Source organism: Oscarella lobularis, chromosome 15 (assembly GCF_947507565.1).
Source record: "Oscarella lobularis chromosome 15, ooOscLobu1.1, whole genome shotgun sequence".
Classification (NCBI taxonomy): domain Eukaryota; kingdom Metazoa; phylum Porifera; class Homoscleromorpha; order Homosclerophorida; family Oscarellidae; genus Oscarella; species Oscarella lobularis.
In genome coordinates this window covers 2,398,136-2,411,148 of record NC_089189.1, presented here as the reverse complement: position 1 = coordinate 2,411,148, position 13,013 = coordinate 2,398,136, and the positions used below count along the sequence as shown (strand labels likewise).

The following is a 13,013-nucleotide window of genomic DNA, read 5'->3' as shown; positions in this document are numbered from 1 at the left end:
GAACGCGAGTCGACGTCATCGCTATATATAGCTACCCTTGTGTCTTGTGACGAAAGAGGTCCCGTGACGCCAGTCGAAGGTCGATCTACGCTTTTCGCCTTTCGGTACACTGTAGCTTCTTTTCGGACTCTCCGTACGCTGTACAACGCTCGCGAACGATCTTGCGTAAGCTTTCCGTTCGAATCGCACGTTTGGGGGCCCCCATGAATTTTTCTCTTCCTTCTTCTTTCGCCAGTCGACTTGAAAATGATCCGTCAGTTAGTGCGACATATGCGGCAGTGGAGAAGTGTCGCTTTGGGGGCCCGACGTTGGCTCTCTTGTGGTGCAGCTCGCCCCGATTCGCCGCCAAAAGCGTCTTTTGGTTCGCGCACGTGTCCGTGAGTTGATCTGTACTCAGTCTTTCTTTCCGACTGACATCTACAATTTTTTCCTCTCTTTAGGATGTCGTTTCGAGGAAAAGCTCGCTCTATGTCATTGCCTCTCTCCTCCATTGCCTTCCATTTGACTCCAGGTGAGATATCTAGTACACTAATTTAGGAAGGTGGAACAGCTTGTGTTGGCTTAATTAAATCTCCGTGGAAATCAATATAATAATGTTATTTATATTATTAGAAATGCAATCAACTCGGCAGCGGAAGAAATATTTCTCCTCTGTTTCCAATGGCGACGATGAAAGAAAACTATTCACGGGGCACAAGTTTCCTAACGAAGGCTGCATCTACGTTGATAAAACGCCTTTGATCAAACGTCTCGTCAAAGTGACCAACCGTTACAGTGGAGTCTTTGTGAATCGACCTCGTCGCTTTGGAAAGAGTCTTCTTGTGAGCACCTTGGAAGAATATTTCAAAGGAAACAAGGAAGCGTTTAAAGGAACGGCAATTTACAATGATCCGGAAGTGACGTGGGAGAAATGGCCCGTTATCAAGTTAGATATGAGTCAACTTGAAGGGTCTACAATTGAGGAGGTCAAGTCATCTTTAATCAATTTGGTGAGAATCCTTTGAATGATGCAATGAATGCTAATAGGATAACAGTTGTTCTTGCTGTCGTTGATTTAGTTGCGAATAGTTGCTCAGCGTAAGGGAGTTGACATTTCTACTCCCGGATTACCGCCCAATCCTACTTCGATGCTCCTCAACTTATTTGAGGAAACCTATTCTAAGGAAGGAAAGGAGCTTGTCGTTCTCGTTGATGAGTATGATTCACCAATTGTCGCCAATTGGGCCAAAGATGACGTGGAGTTGGCAACAGCGTGCCAAAAATTCCTGTCAGGCTTCTACAGACAGTTGAAAGCGTCCTCTCCTATCATCCGGTTCCGCTTTATGACCGGAATCTCGTATTTGGCAAAAATGAGTATTCATTCTGGCTTGAATGACCTAAGAGATATAGACGATTACCCGGATCTTGGCGCAATTCTTGGCTTCACTCGAGAAGAAGTGACATCGACGTATTCTCCTGAAATTAAGGTTATTGCCAAAGAGCTGAATATGAAAGAGGATGAATTGATGGATGAAATTACGCGATATTACGATGGATACAATTGGGGTCGTAAGAATCTCCCTGCCACTCAAGTCTATCATCCACATTCAATCAACGAGTTTCTGACTTGGAAAGAATTTGGCTATTACTCGACGGCTTGGCCTACGCTACTGCGTCGTGTTGTCGATTCTGTTGATTTCGTTCGTTTCTCTGAATTACTGAGCGGAGAAGTGCCTATAAGATTAGAGACGTCCGACAGTCTTTTATCTTTGCAGAACCCCACTGATAGCCAAATGCGGCTTCTACTGTGGGAGCTTGGTATTCTCCAGCGTCGGCCCTCTGTCGACATGGGATCAGGTGTTCCCTTCACAAATGAGAGTGTGCGGCAGCACTTCACTGAACACGTGCTGCGTTATTTGTATGAAGATGACTCTACTGCCAGTAAACTGAGAGAAATGCGGATCGCCCTGGTAAAGGGAGATATTCCTACATTTGCAGAGACGTTTGCCACTGTGGTGGAGGGCATTCCTGCTCATGCTACGAAATCGAAAGACAAAGAGGGTGAAGCAATGCGAGAAAAGGAAGGATTCTATCACTTAATATACTTTGCTGTTATAAATGTTGTTGGGCCAAATTCGTCTTATATAGGATCTGAAGAGGTTCTTGAAGGACGATATAGAGCGGACTTGGTCCTCATTTCACCACACTTCGCAATGATATTTGAATTCAAAGCGAATCCCAAAAGTATCGATGAAGGACTTAAGCAAATAAAGAAGCAAAACTACATTGAAAAGTACGGAAAGTATTTGGAAAAGAAAATGAACGACGCGAAGACTATTGAGCAAAGAAAGAAGTGGGAAAAGAGATGGGAGACATGGAAATCCCTTCCCAAATGGGGAATTGGAATCAACGTCATCGTCAACAAGAAGGAAAAAACGGTAACCGAGACAACCTCAATAGCCGAGAAATTCCCCTTGTCATCTGATCTTTAGTTTGTGAACCGTCCTTGTTCTGTGTTAGTTAATGTTTGGTGTGATGAGTTAGGTGTCAAATGATGTCAGACAGAAAGAGAGTATGTCAGTAGATTAGCCAGGTCTTGATTTTTGTCAATAAAAATTTGTGCCACGTGTTTCATGTTTGAAGCATACTCTTGCGCTCAGCTCTTGCGCTCCCACTGCTCCCACGTATATATGACTGTTCCAAGTTCCCGGATTAGATGACCATCGCCCCCATTCTCCAAATCTTGCAAAATGGGGGCGGTGGTCGTCTTATCCGGGCATTTACGGCGCAATATCTTACCTTCTACTGGGATTATTAGAAAGTTTTGAAAGCTGGTTAGCTTACAAAAGTGAAAGCACAATTGCGTTCATTCCATCTAGTTTCGAACAACAGACAAAAACACAAGAAAAATAAGAAAAAAACTGAGTGTCATCACCCCCTCCCCCCGTCCTAACCTAAGCAAAATCCCATTCAGCAGCAACAGCCAACAGAGCGTAAACAAAGAAAACAACAAAAAAAACCCCTGAGTACTGATCACTTAATAGCTTAGTCCCCTTCTTCCTGTTGGTATTTATTGCGACGGATTCTCTTCAATTGCTTCATCGCCTCTTCCAATTCACGCCGCTTGCGCAAGATTTGCTCCTGAGCCTCGATTTCTTGCCGCATACCGCCAATCTTTCCCTTACTAATAGCAAATCCTTCCTCATCCTCCTCTTGTTCGTCCGATCGCGCCGCCGCTTTCACAAAGTTCTCCGACGCTTTTTTAACCGCAAAACCGGCCGCCTATACACACACCCCAAATAATAATAAACCCAGCCCCCCCCTCAGGGGAATTCTCCCTTACGTGTAAGCGTCTTGAATTTTCGCTGTCGGCATCCGCTTTGACTCTGCATGCGACGAGAAGCTGAGCCGTCGACGAGGCAACAGCCTTCGCCGAAGCAATCAGCTTCTCCGTATTGCTCACTCCTTGCACAGCGGAATTGGCCGCTTCGCATAGAGACTGCGTAGCAGATGCAACAAGACGAGCCTAAAGAAAAAAAAGCCCTCGACATTTTAAGGAGGGGAAAGATGAATACTAAGTGTGCGTACCGCTGAGACAAGACCTTCGGCCCATTGGCTATCATCGGAACCAGGAACGCCAGGACGAAGCTAAAATTCAACCAATTAAATTAAATATAAAAGTGCTAGTTTCTCTTCTTACTCTTCCTTGAGCGACTAATTCTCGTTGTGCCGCCGTCGCCGATTTGATGAGCGCGCCTGTCGCTGATGCGATGGCGCGCGCCGCTTCCAGGATCTGCTCATCGAAACTCAACGTCTCATCGGCTTCGTGTTTCTTCTCGCGTGGTTTTAGGAGCGCTAGTTTCTTCGCCGCCGCTTCGATCGACGCCGCAGCGTTGAGCAATTCATTCTCGGCGATGATGTTGGGATCGGTCGGATCGACCCAATCGTTTCCTTTGAGAACTTCCGCTGATTGGACGACTTCGCTCACGCACGATGCTACTTCTTTTGAATAGACTGTCAGCTTCTGTTTTTTATCGTGAGAAGGCTTCAGGAGAATCTGAAACGAAAGATAACTCATCCAATTTTAATTTTAAATATTTTTATTACCGAGTGAACGAGTTCGAGAAGAGAACGGAATGCAGTTGTGCATTCTTTTGCCGCTGTAATCGATCGATGTCCACTTTCAACTGCTTCAGCTTTGGCTGCAGCCGCCTAAAAGACACGATATAAGACTTATGAAATTCTATCTCATATCTAAAAAGGCTTCTGTTGTCGCACATAACAGTGTTTCGCTGGTTCTCTCGCCTCAAAACTAGGGCGTTCGTTCTTGCACATCAAAACTATTGCGATCGTTTTTGCCATCAAAACTTTTGCGATCATTCTTGCGCATCAAAACTTTATTGGCTTGTTCTCTGGCCTCAAAACTTTATCGGCTCGCTTTCTTTAGCCTCAAACTTTTTGCAATTTTTAGTGTATGGGTGGAATAATAGTGCGCATGAGTCGGCGACAGACGAGTATGCGTCAAGGGGCTCACTGACCCACGTGGACAGAACCCTGAACTATCTCTCACCTTTGTTGTCAGTAGCATATCAATAATTGCCTTTCGACCCAGATTCGCCGCCGCAGTGACGTCGTCTTGACGACCGGAATTTCCCGCAGCGACCGCTTTGGCTGTCGCTATAGTGACACCCTTACTGACACGTATGACGTCTTCTGGTGCAGCGTCGCGAGTCGGTTCATTATCCGATGTGAGTTCTTCAAGTTGAGCGGAGATTGCGTCGATCGCCGACTCAAGAGCGCGAACGCCGCGAGCCGCTTCGTCTTCGGCCGTCTTGACGGTTTTGAGAAGCGACGAAACATTCGCAACCATCGTCTAATTGTCAGATAATAAAATGAAATTAAAACTAACTTTTTAAGCTGTACCTTGGCGCATGATCTGAGATGTTCCATAGCCGGATCTTGGACGCTTTTTCCAAAAGCGTTCTTCGTCGCCGTGATCAGAAACCCAAGCGATGACGCAACATCACGCACAGCATTCAACAAAAGAACCTAAACAAAGGAAAGGTCGTATAATTAAACAGCGGCTAAAACTAAGAGACTACAGACGAGAAAGGCTCAGATATTACTAGCCAAATCTCAAGCTCAAACAAAAGAGACTACAAAAAGACCCCGCAGAACTCAGAGACTTCAAACTAACCTAGCCTCAACTCACAGACTACACACGGAACGACCTAGCTAAAAATTCAAGTTGAAAACGCTGAGAACGATCGAACGTTAGACGTTCAAACGCCTAATTGAGGCCTTCAATCGACTTTCAGAAAGTCGATGAAGACTTCGATCATTACATAGAGAGTCGATGAAGTCTCAATCTCTCTATAGCGGACGAAAACGCAGAAGACAAAGGGATCAAAAGGCAGCAGGCAAAGGGAGAGGGATCAAAACGCAGGAGACAAAGAGAGAGGGAACTGTGTGCAGGAGGATCTAACTAAGAACTCAGAGAACTAAACAAGGAGGAGTGGCTTTAGGGAACCCTATAGAAATAGTGTGGGGTCTATATATCTGACCTGAGCTTCTTGATCGTCTGACGTGAGCGCGGCGGCGCCGAGTTTCACGTGATCAGCCAAGACTCTAATGGTTCCAGCCGACGCTTCGGCAGCGGAAGCCAGCTGCTCTTGCGACGCCGCGGCACCGCTCACCAATTTCTTCGTGTCTTCAACGAGAGACTTTGCCGTACGAAGAATATTCTCGCGATGATCTCCAAACGTGTCTCCCTCCTCTTCCTTATTCAATAATCCCGTCGACGCGAACATGATCACTGTATCTAAATCGGAGATGATTCCCTTGACGCTATCCGCCGCGTTGATGCACGCCTGCGTTCCCTTGGCACCCGCCTGGAGCGCCGCCATCAAAGACGCAACCTGTAAAGAAAACAAAAATTCTAATTTTAAATATTCATTTTATTGGGATTGACTCACGTGATTCGTGACGTGTCTCGCGGTGTCCGAGAGTTCTTTCTTTCCCTGAAAATCGGTGGGATTGCTTTGGACACTTCCGGCACATTGCAACAATTCGCCCAATGCCCCGCCCAATCGTTGACAAGCCAGCTTCAATCGAGCAGCAATCTAAAAGAAGGAAATATAATTAATTCATTAATTTCTTTATTAATTCTTACGTCATCATTTTCAACTGTAGCAAGAGCTCCCCTACAATCGCTCGCCATTGTGCAATAAATTGCCGTCGTATCTTTGGAGACCACGCCCAATTCCGACGGATTCGTTCCCGCTTTGCCAACCTAAAGATACGATGATGTCATCCTCACAATGACGTCACATCTGTTCCATTTATACCATGTCTTGAGCTTTGACCATAATCGCTTTCGCGGAATTGCTCACACTCTCCTGATACTCGGCAAACGATTTGCTCACTTCACCACCAATCACGTCATCAAGCTTCATACAAATAATCAATAATATAATCATTGAATATATATTTTCTTACGGTTCCAGCTGCCTTTGAAATCGTGTTCACCATTCCGGCCGTGAGTCCCGCTTCGCTTGCCGCCATTTCCAACGTACTCTTCAAATCTTTCACCGCTTCCGTCATGTTTATTTTGAATGAATTCAGAATTTATTCTGAATTAATGCAGAATTTATTCTGAATTAATGCAGTATTTATTCTGAATAAATGCAGAAGTTATTCTGAATTAAAGCAGAATTTATTCTGAATTAATGCAGAATTTATTCTGAATTAATGCAAAATTAATTCTGAATAAATGCAGAATTAATTCTGAATTAATGCAGAATTAATTCAGAATTTATTCTGAATAAATGCAGAATTAATTCTGAATTAATGCAGAAAAAATGCGGAATTTATTCTGAATTAATGCAGAATTTATTCTGAATTAATGCAGAACTAATTCTGAATAAATACAGAATTAATTCTGAATTAATTAATGCAGAATAAAAGATCGTGAACTTACGTAGACAAGGTGCTTCAGCTTTCTTTTCAACATTCTATATTCTTTACGAGAGCTATGCTGCCATGAAGCATCCATGATCGTATGTAAGGTGAAGAAAACGACAGGCGCTCCGTCGTGAGTCGACGATACGTCGGCGATCGTTCTAAAAGATCGCTCGTACACCCCGAAACGCCATGACGACGAAAAACTTAGCAATAACCGTTCAGAACGTGACGGAACACGACAAGAAGTCGATCAAGAACCTCAAACTCGCTCGCTACAGGGCTTTTCGAGTGTAACGCGCGCTAAAACATCGCGAAAAAATCTCACATTCTCTGAATAAACACAGAATTTATTCTGACTTAATGCAGGATTTATTCTGAATTAATTCAGAATTTATTCTGAATTAATTCAGAATTTATACTGAATTAATGTAGAATTAATGAAGAATTATCGAAGAATTTATTCTGCATTAATTCAGAATAAAATTCAGCATTGATTCAGAATAAAATCTGCATTAATTCAGAATAAATTCTGCATTAATTCAGAATAAAATCTGCATTAATTCAGAATAAATTCTGCATTAATTCAGAATTAATTCTGAATTAATGCAGATTTTATTCTGAATTATTGCAGAATTAATTCTGACAAAATGCAAAATAAATTCTAAATTAATGCAGAATAAATGAGGAATTTATTCTGAATAAATGCAAAATTTATTCTGAATTAATGCAGAATTTATTCTCAATTATTGCACAATAAATGCGAACTTTATTCTCAATTAATTCAGAATTTATTCTGAATTAATGCAGAAATTATTCTAGATTAATGCAGAATTTATTCTGAAATAATGCAGAATTTATTTTCAATTATTGCAGAATTAATTCTGAATAAATGCAGAATTAATTCTTAATTAATGCAGAATAAATCGGGAATTTATTCTGCATTAATGCAGAATTTATTCTGAATTACCATATAATTTCAAGGAACAATTGTAGAAGGAAAAATTGTCCCAGGACAAATTGTCCCCAGGACAAATTGTCCCCAGGACAAATTGTCCTCAGGACAAATTGTCCCAGGACAAATTGTCCCCAGGACAAATTGTCCTAGGACAAATTGTCCCAGGACAAATTGTCCCAGGACAAATTGTCCCCAGGACAAATTGTCCCAGGACAAATTGTCCCAGGACAAATTGTCCCAGGACAAATTGCCCCAGGACAAATTGTCCCAGGACAAAATGCCCCAGGACAAATTGTCGCAGGACAAATTGTCACCAGGGCAAATTGTCCCCAGGACAAATTGCCCCAGGACAAATTGTCACAGGACAAACTGTCCCAAGGACAAATTGTCCCAAGGACAAATTGTCCCCAGGACAAATTGTCCCAGGACAAATTGTTCAAGGACAAATTGTCCCCAGGACAAATTGTCCCCAGGACAAATTCTCCCAGGACAAATTCTCCCAGGACAAATTGTCCTAGGACAAATTGTCCCAGGACAAATTGTCCCAGGACAAATTGTCCCCAGGACAAATTGTCCCCAGGAGAAATTGTCCCCAGGACAAATTGTCTCAGGACAAATTGTCCAAGGACAAATTGTCCCCAGGACAAATTGTCCCAGGACAAATTGTGCCAGGAAATTGTGCCAGGACAATTTGTCCTAGGGACAAATTGTCCCCAGGACAAATTGTGCCAGGACAAATTGTCCCCAGGACAAATTGTCCCCAGGACAAATTGTCCCCAGGACAAATTGTCCCAGGACAAATTGTCCCCAGGACAAATTGTCCCAGGACAAATTGTCCCCAGGACAAATTGTCCCAGGACAAATTGTCCCAGGACAATTTGTCCAGGGGAAAAATTGTCCCCACGACAAATTCTGAATTAATCAATTAATTATTGTCTCTTTTTCTTTCTTACTTTACGGCTGCCACGAGTTTTCTTATTGCGTCTGAAACGGTTTGCTGTGACTGGCCAGAAGTTGCCACGTGGCTGCGTCTCTTGGATTGACAGCCAAGCTTTTGGCTGAGCTGATTAGACTTGAACTGGCCGTCAACATATTCATGCCAGCCGTCACAATAGGCGCTTGCGCAGAACGAGCCTTACATAAAAGAAAAAATTAGACGATAGAATTTTGAGAGGTCCTAGGGTTTGGACTATATTATTCCTCATCATGGTTTATATATTTCAAGTGATATATCATTATGTGTACAGCAGTTTTATGACAAGACATAATCACTGGAATAATTAGAAGGAGAGAGATAGAGAGGGAGGAAAGGGAGAAGAAACGCCCCCACGCATAGTCACAGCTTATGTTTAGAGACTCAAACAACCCAAATGTTTTATATCTAATAGATAAGTCAGGTGACTTTTAAATTTTATCTCCATGCATTCAACGTGTTTCAGTTATCTGACGTTTCTTTCACTTATCCGGACACCAATCGAGTCTGCCCGCACGACGATGAATGGGAATTCTAGAAACGACGACCGACGAGGCACGACCGTGATAGCCAACGGGCAAGTGACGCCTAAAGAAGGAGAAGCATAGGTTTTATTATCGAAAGGCGAGAGAACGTTCGCTTTCGTGCCAGTTGGGAATCAGAGCGTTTTCTGGGCCTCGAAACATCGTTCCCACGTTGGTGGCGTGCTCGCGAGACGAGTACAAGTCCGTGTAGTCGCCTAGAAACATAAATTAAACGTAACATTTCGTTAGCTGGCTACATACGACTATACCGATATGAGCTGGCGTAGTCGGCATTCGGGACGATCTCTGACGAGGAGAGAGACCTAGCTGCTGTAAGAGTACAATGTTTTCACGCGGAGTTTCCTGTTGACATTAGAAAAAAGGTAAGAAAGCTAAAAACAATAAGAAATCAATTCAAAGACACGTTCATTTGATTGAAGTACCTTGGTCATTCTGTGAGGGCTTTAATCTTCGCTTCCTGATCCCTAACAGTCTCCTCTCTGCTTTTCTGACTACCTTGCATTGCCCTGTTAAAAATAAGACCTAGTGACACAGAGCAACACTCTGGCATCCATCTTGCTCACTTGTAATTTTCAACGTCCAAGTATATTCCAGTCTTGTCTCTCGCAGCGACCAAGTCTCTCTCCAGACGTTCGATCTCTTCAGTGTACTCCTAACAAATCAAATTGAAACTATATTCTCATCTCTTGTGTGCTCCTACTACCTTTATCAGAGCCTTCTTTGTCAATTTCTGATTGATTTCCGGCCTGTTCTTCATGTGTTCTATGCAGCTCTGTGAGCGTACTAGTAGTCCCAAAAGTACTGAGAGTTTCCTATATAAAATATTGGTCCTCTGCTCCTTCCCCGCGTTGTCATTGTACTTCACCTCAAAGTTGCATGATGCAGGCGATACCGTAGCAATAATCAGCCTCCTACTGTACCCTGCTTACTGTGTAAGAAGAGCAAAGTAATCTCTCGAACGATTTGTGGTGCACCCAAGCGAGACAAAGAGCTAAGGCGCAGGCTAACATCAAATTAAATAATTAAGGAAAAAACACAAAGAACCCAAAATAAGCCTAAATAACTTAATCGTCCCGTTTCTAAAGAAGGAAACGCTGATAAGGAATCGTCACTGTACAGCCCTTGCATAATATACCTTAATGACCCGTTCAAGTGACAACGCTGTGTCCGAGCCGAAGTCGTGACTTTGAGGACCTTTTTGTCCTATGAAAAATGTATGAGAAAAAGTATAAGATTGTTTAGAATACCATTGAGCAGTGTAGAAATCGGTTCTGTAGTAGGAGATTTCAATTTCATTTCATGGTAAGTCGTCTTGTCATCGCCGTACAGGCAGAAATACAGCATGACACCGAGTTGATTCCAATCGAGATTTTCATAAGTAAAGGGATCTGTCACGGTCTTTCTCTTGGGATACATGACGCTGACTACGTCTCTAATAAACAGGAACTCGTCATCGTAATCTTCCGCCCTATCCAAGTCAATGAGGACAGCTGTAAAAAAACTGCTAACTAAATTCCGCCAATAAAAGAAAAATTCTTGCCTTTGTATTCTCTTTCTTGAAATTGACGAAAACAGATGTTTTCGAGTCGTATGTCTGAGTGAGCGCGGAAAGCTGCTGCATGAAGTTGACTGATGGCCTCGCAGACGCTTCTGTAGAAATCTCCAAGGCAGCTGCGTGCCTCATCGCGAGACATTGGAGGGATCAGCATTGGAAATTGGAAGAACTTCTTGCCGCCAATAACTTCGTATTCAGCATTGCTGTCACTGAGAAGAGGAAGCAAAAATTGCAACTTATCAATACGGAGAACATTGGCACGTCGTCCTAGTCGCTCGGGATCCTTTGAAAGTAGCGCGAATTCTCTTGAAAGAGCACTCAAATTTTTTCTTTCAGCTTTGTCCAAAGGAAATTTCAATACCATCCTTTTAGCGTCATTGGCTAAAAGAATGGATTGAATTGAAGGCAACTGGTAATATCCTTCCCCGAGCTGTTTCAAGCAATCACAATTGGATGGAAGGGGAATAGACGTCGTAATGCTGCTTTTAAACGAGGTGATCCGTTTCATCAAAGTGCACTGAACCTTAAGCGTACGCAGAAACCGAGCCTTGACGTCGCTCTTTACAAGTGGCGTGACGTCAAATGAAAATTTCGCTTTCTTTTCGTTCCACGTACAAAAGACTTGAGAAACGCATGATTTTCCTTTTTTTGTTGCGGTGTAGCTGAATGGAAAGACGAAACCGCTCCATTCCGTAATCTCCGTGTCGCTATTCCGTATCCAAATTAAGTGACGTACCAGATTCCAGCACATCTTTATCACTGTGTCAGTGTGAGGACTTGATACATTTTCAATGAGAACGATAGGCTTGTCATTATCACAGTAGACAATAACATCAGGTTTTATTATTGAACCGGTGAAGATGTCGATGGGAAGTTCGTAACACTTGACTATAGAATTTTTCTCTATTTTCAAGGCTTCATCATCCACCCTTTCCCCATCAGCATCTTCACGCACCAATTTCTCAATCCACAGCTTCACCTTGTCGTAATCGTCTTGGTCATTGCCTTTAAATTCAAAAGAAGTCATTCCTGGAACTTCACTCAATTTGTACGCTTCTTCCTTCAATTGTTTGAGGAACTCTTTATCGGTCAAGTCATCGACTTCACTCGCATCGAAAAGTTCAATTGGAAAAGGAGTCTCTGAGCCTTTTTTTGACCTCTGTGCTGCCACTGATGTTGGCTGTTTCTTAAAGCGATTTGCACAGTGCGTCTTGCGCGGCGTTTGTAGTCTCTCTTCTGCATACACAAAACATTTTAGTTAATTCATTAATTATTCAACAACGCCGGCCGGCCTTCTTCCTTTACAGATAAATTACTTACTCCGACTTTTAGCAGGCGCCGCCATAGAAGAGCCGGCGGCGGCGACATCAGTTTCCGTTTTCTTCTTTTTTGCTTCTGCGCAAAAAAAATCAATCGGATTAGCAAGAAAATAGGTAAGGTAAAGTTAACTGACTTGAAACTTTTTTAGGGTTAGGAAATGTGTTAGCTGCTGCAGAAACGGCATCATCATCAATTGAAGCCATTCAGAAATACGGCTAAAAGAAATTAACATTTTCGGCATTATTTAATTAATTAATTAATTAATTAATCAATTAATTAATATAAAAGTAGGAAAGTGACACGCCCGCCGCCGCCGCCGCCGCAAGTACTCCGACGTGGTTTATCGAGTCACGTGATTTAGTTAAGAGGGGGGCCCCCTTATTCACACTCATCGCGGCGACGCGATCGAAAGCGCTGCAAGCGACGTTCGTTGCGCGTTTACAGTACACCTATAGGTCATGGCGGCCTTTAGTATAGTACAATGATTGTGGGGCGGCAATCACGACGCGTCAAATGGACCAAAAGAGCGGCGAAAGAGCGAAAAGTCGTGATCCACGTTTCATCGTTGTCAAGGCCGAACACACGCCCCCCGAAAAGCAATTACACTCCTTACTTGACAAACTCGGTTGGGACAAAGCGACAAAGGATGCTGCACGACGAAGCGACGAACGTTAACGGACGATCGACGCACTGCGGAGTATCCGGGAAACAACAAAGTGCTGT

At 43.1% G+C, this 13,013-nt stretch overlaps 3 protein-coding genes across 3 annotated transcripts; 1 reads left to right on the top strand and 2 right to left on the bottom strand.

Moving 5' to 3' along the window:
* The first annotated feature begins 51 nt into the window (after positions 1–51).
* Positions 52–2,608, top strand: LOC136195957 (uncharacterized protein in vnfD 5'region-like). The gene is made up of 5 exons (XM_065985438.1): positions 52–165; positions 236–377; positions 441–511; positions 613–989; positions 1,059–2,608. Exons 2-5 carry the CDS (start codon positions 247–249, stop codon positions 2,469–2,471), a joined length of 1,992 nt encoding a protein of 663 aa, XP_065841510.1. The 5' UTR covers positions 52–165; positions 236–246; the 3' UTR covers positions 2,472–2,608.
* Positions 2,609–2,878: 270 nt separating this feature from the next.
* Positions 2,879–6,634, bottom strand: LOC136196223 (talin-like). The gene is made up of 12 exons (XM_065985749.1): positions 6,478–6,634; positions 6,327–6,428; positions 6,152–6,271; positions 5,955–6,101; positions 5,544–5,897; positions 4,903–5,028; positions 4,550–4,852; positions 4,087–4,191; positions 3,680–4,036; positions 3,568–3,627; positions 3,323–3,505; positions 2,879–3,261 (listed from the first exon to the last, which is right to left on the bottom strand). The coding sequence occupies exons 1-12, from the start codon at positions 6,580–6,582 to the stop codon at positions 3,025–3,027; spliced, it is 2,199 nt and encodes a 732-aa protein (XP_065841821.1). The 5' UTR covers positions 6,583–6,634; the 3' UTR covers positions 2,879–3,024.
* Positions 6,635–10,377: 3,743 nt separating this feature from the next.
* LOC136196224 (uncharacterized) lies at positions 10,378–12,994 on the bottom strand. The gene is made up of 7 exons (XM_065985750.1): positions 12,904–12,994; positions 12,424–12,505; positions 12,291–12,365; positions 10,956–12,206; positions 10,663–10,905; positions 10,551–10,618; positions 10,378–10,494 (listed from the first exon to the last, which is right to left on the bottom strand). The coding sequence occupies exons 2-7, from the start codon at positions 12,491–12,493 to the stop codon at positions 10,480–10,482; spliced, it is 1,722 nt and encodes a 573-aa protein (XP_065841822.1). The 5' UTR covers positions 12,494–12,505; positions 12,904–12,994; the 3' UTR covers positions 10,378–10,479.
* Between the last annotated feature and the right edge of the window lie 19 nt (positions 12,995–13,013).

Excerpts from the sequence above, each read along its gene's own strand:
- LOC136195957 (XM_065985438.1), top strand. The coding sequence starts at position 247 with ATGATCCGTCAGTTAGTGCGACATATGCGGCAGTGGAGAAGTGTCGCT. Across the intron at positions 512-612 it reads TGCCTTCCATTTGACTCCAG|AAATGCAATCAACTCGGCAG; the intron begins GTGAGATATCTA and ends TTATATTATTAG. Across the intron at positions 990-1,058 it reads AGTCATCTTTAATCAATTTG|TTGCGAATAGTTGCTCAGCG; the intron begins GTGAGAATCCTT and ends TCGTTGATTTAG.
- LOC136196223 (XM_065985749.1), bottom strand. The coding sequence starts at position 6,582 with ATGACGGAAGCGGTGAAAGATTTGAAGAGTACGTTGGAAATGGCGGCA. Across the intron at positions 6,429-6,477 it reads TTTCAAAGGCAGCTGGAACC|CTTGATGACGTGATTGGTGG; the intron begins GTAAGAAAATAT and ends ATTTGTATGAAG. Across the intron at positions 5,029-5,543 it reads CAGACGATCAAGAAGCTCAG|GTTCTTTTGTTGAATGCTGT; the intron begins GTCAGATATATA and ends TCCTTTGTTTAG.
- LOC136196224 (XM_065985750.1), bottom strand. The coding sequence starts at position 12,493 with ATGGCTTCAATTGATGATGATGCCGTTTCTGCAGCAGCTAACACATTT. Across the intron at positions 12,366-12,423 it reads TAACCCTAAAAAAGTTTCAA|AAGCAAAAAAGAAGAAAACG; the intron begins GTCAGTTAACTT and ends TTTTTTGCGCAG. Across the intron at positions 10,619-10,662 it reads GATTTCTACACTGCTCAATG|GACAAAAAGGTCCTCAAAGT; the intron begins GTATTCTAAACA and ends CATTTTTCATAG.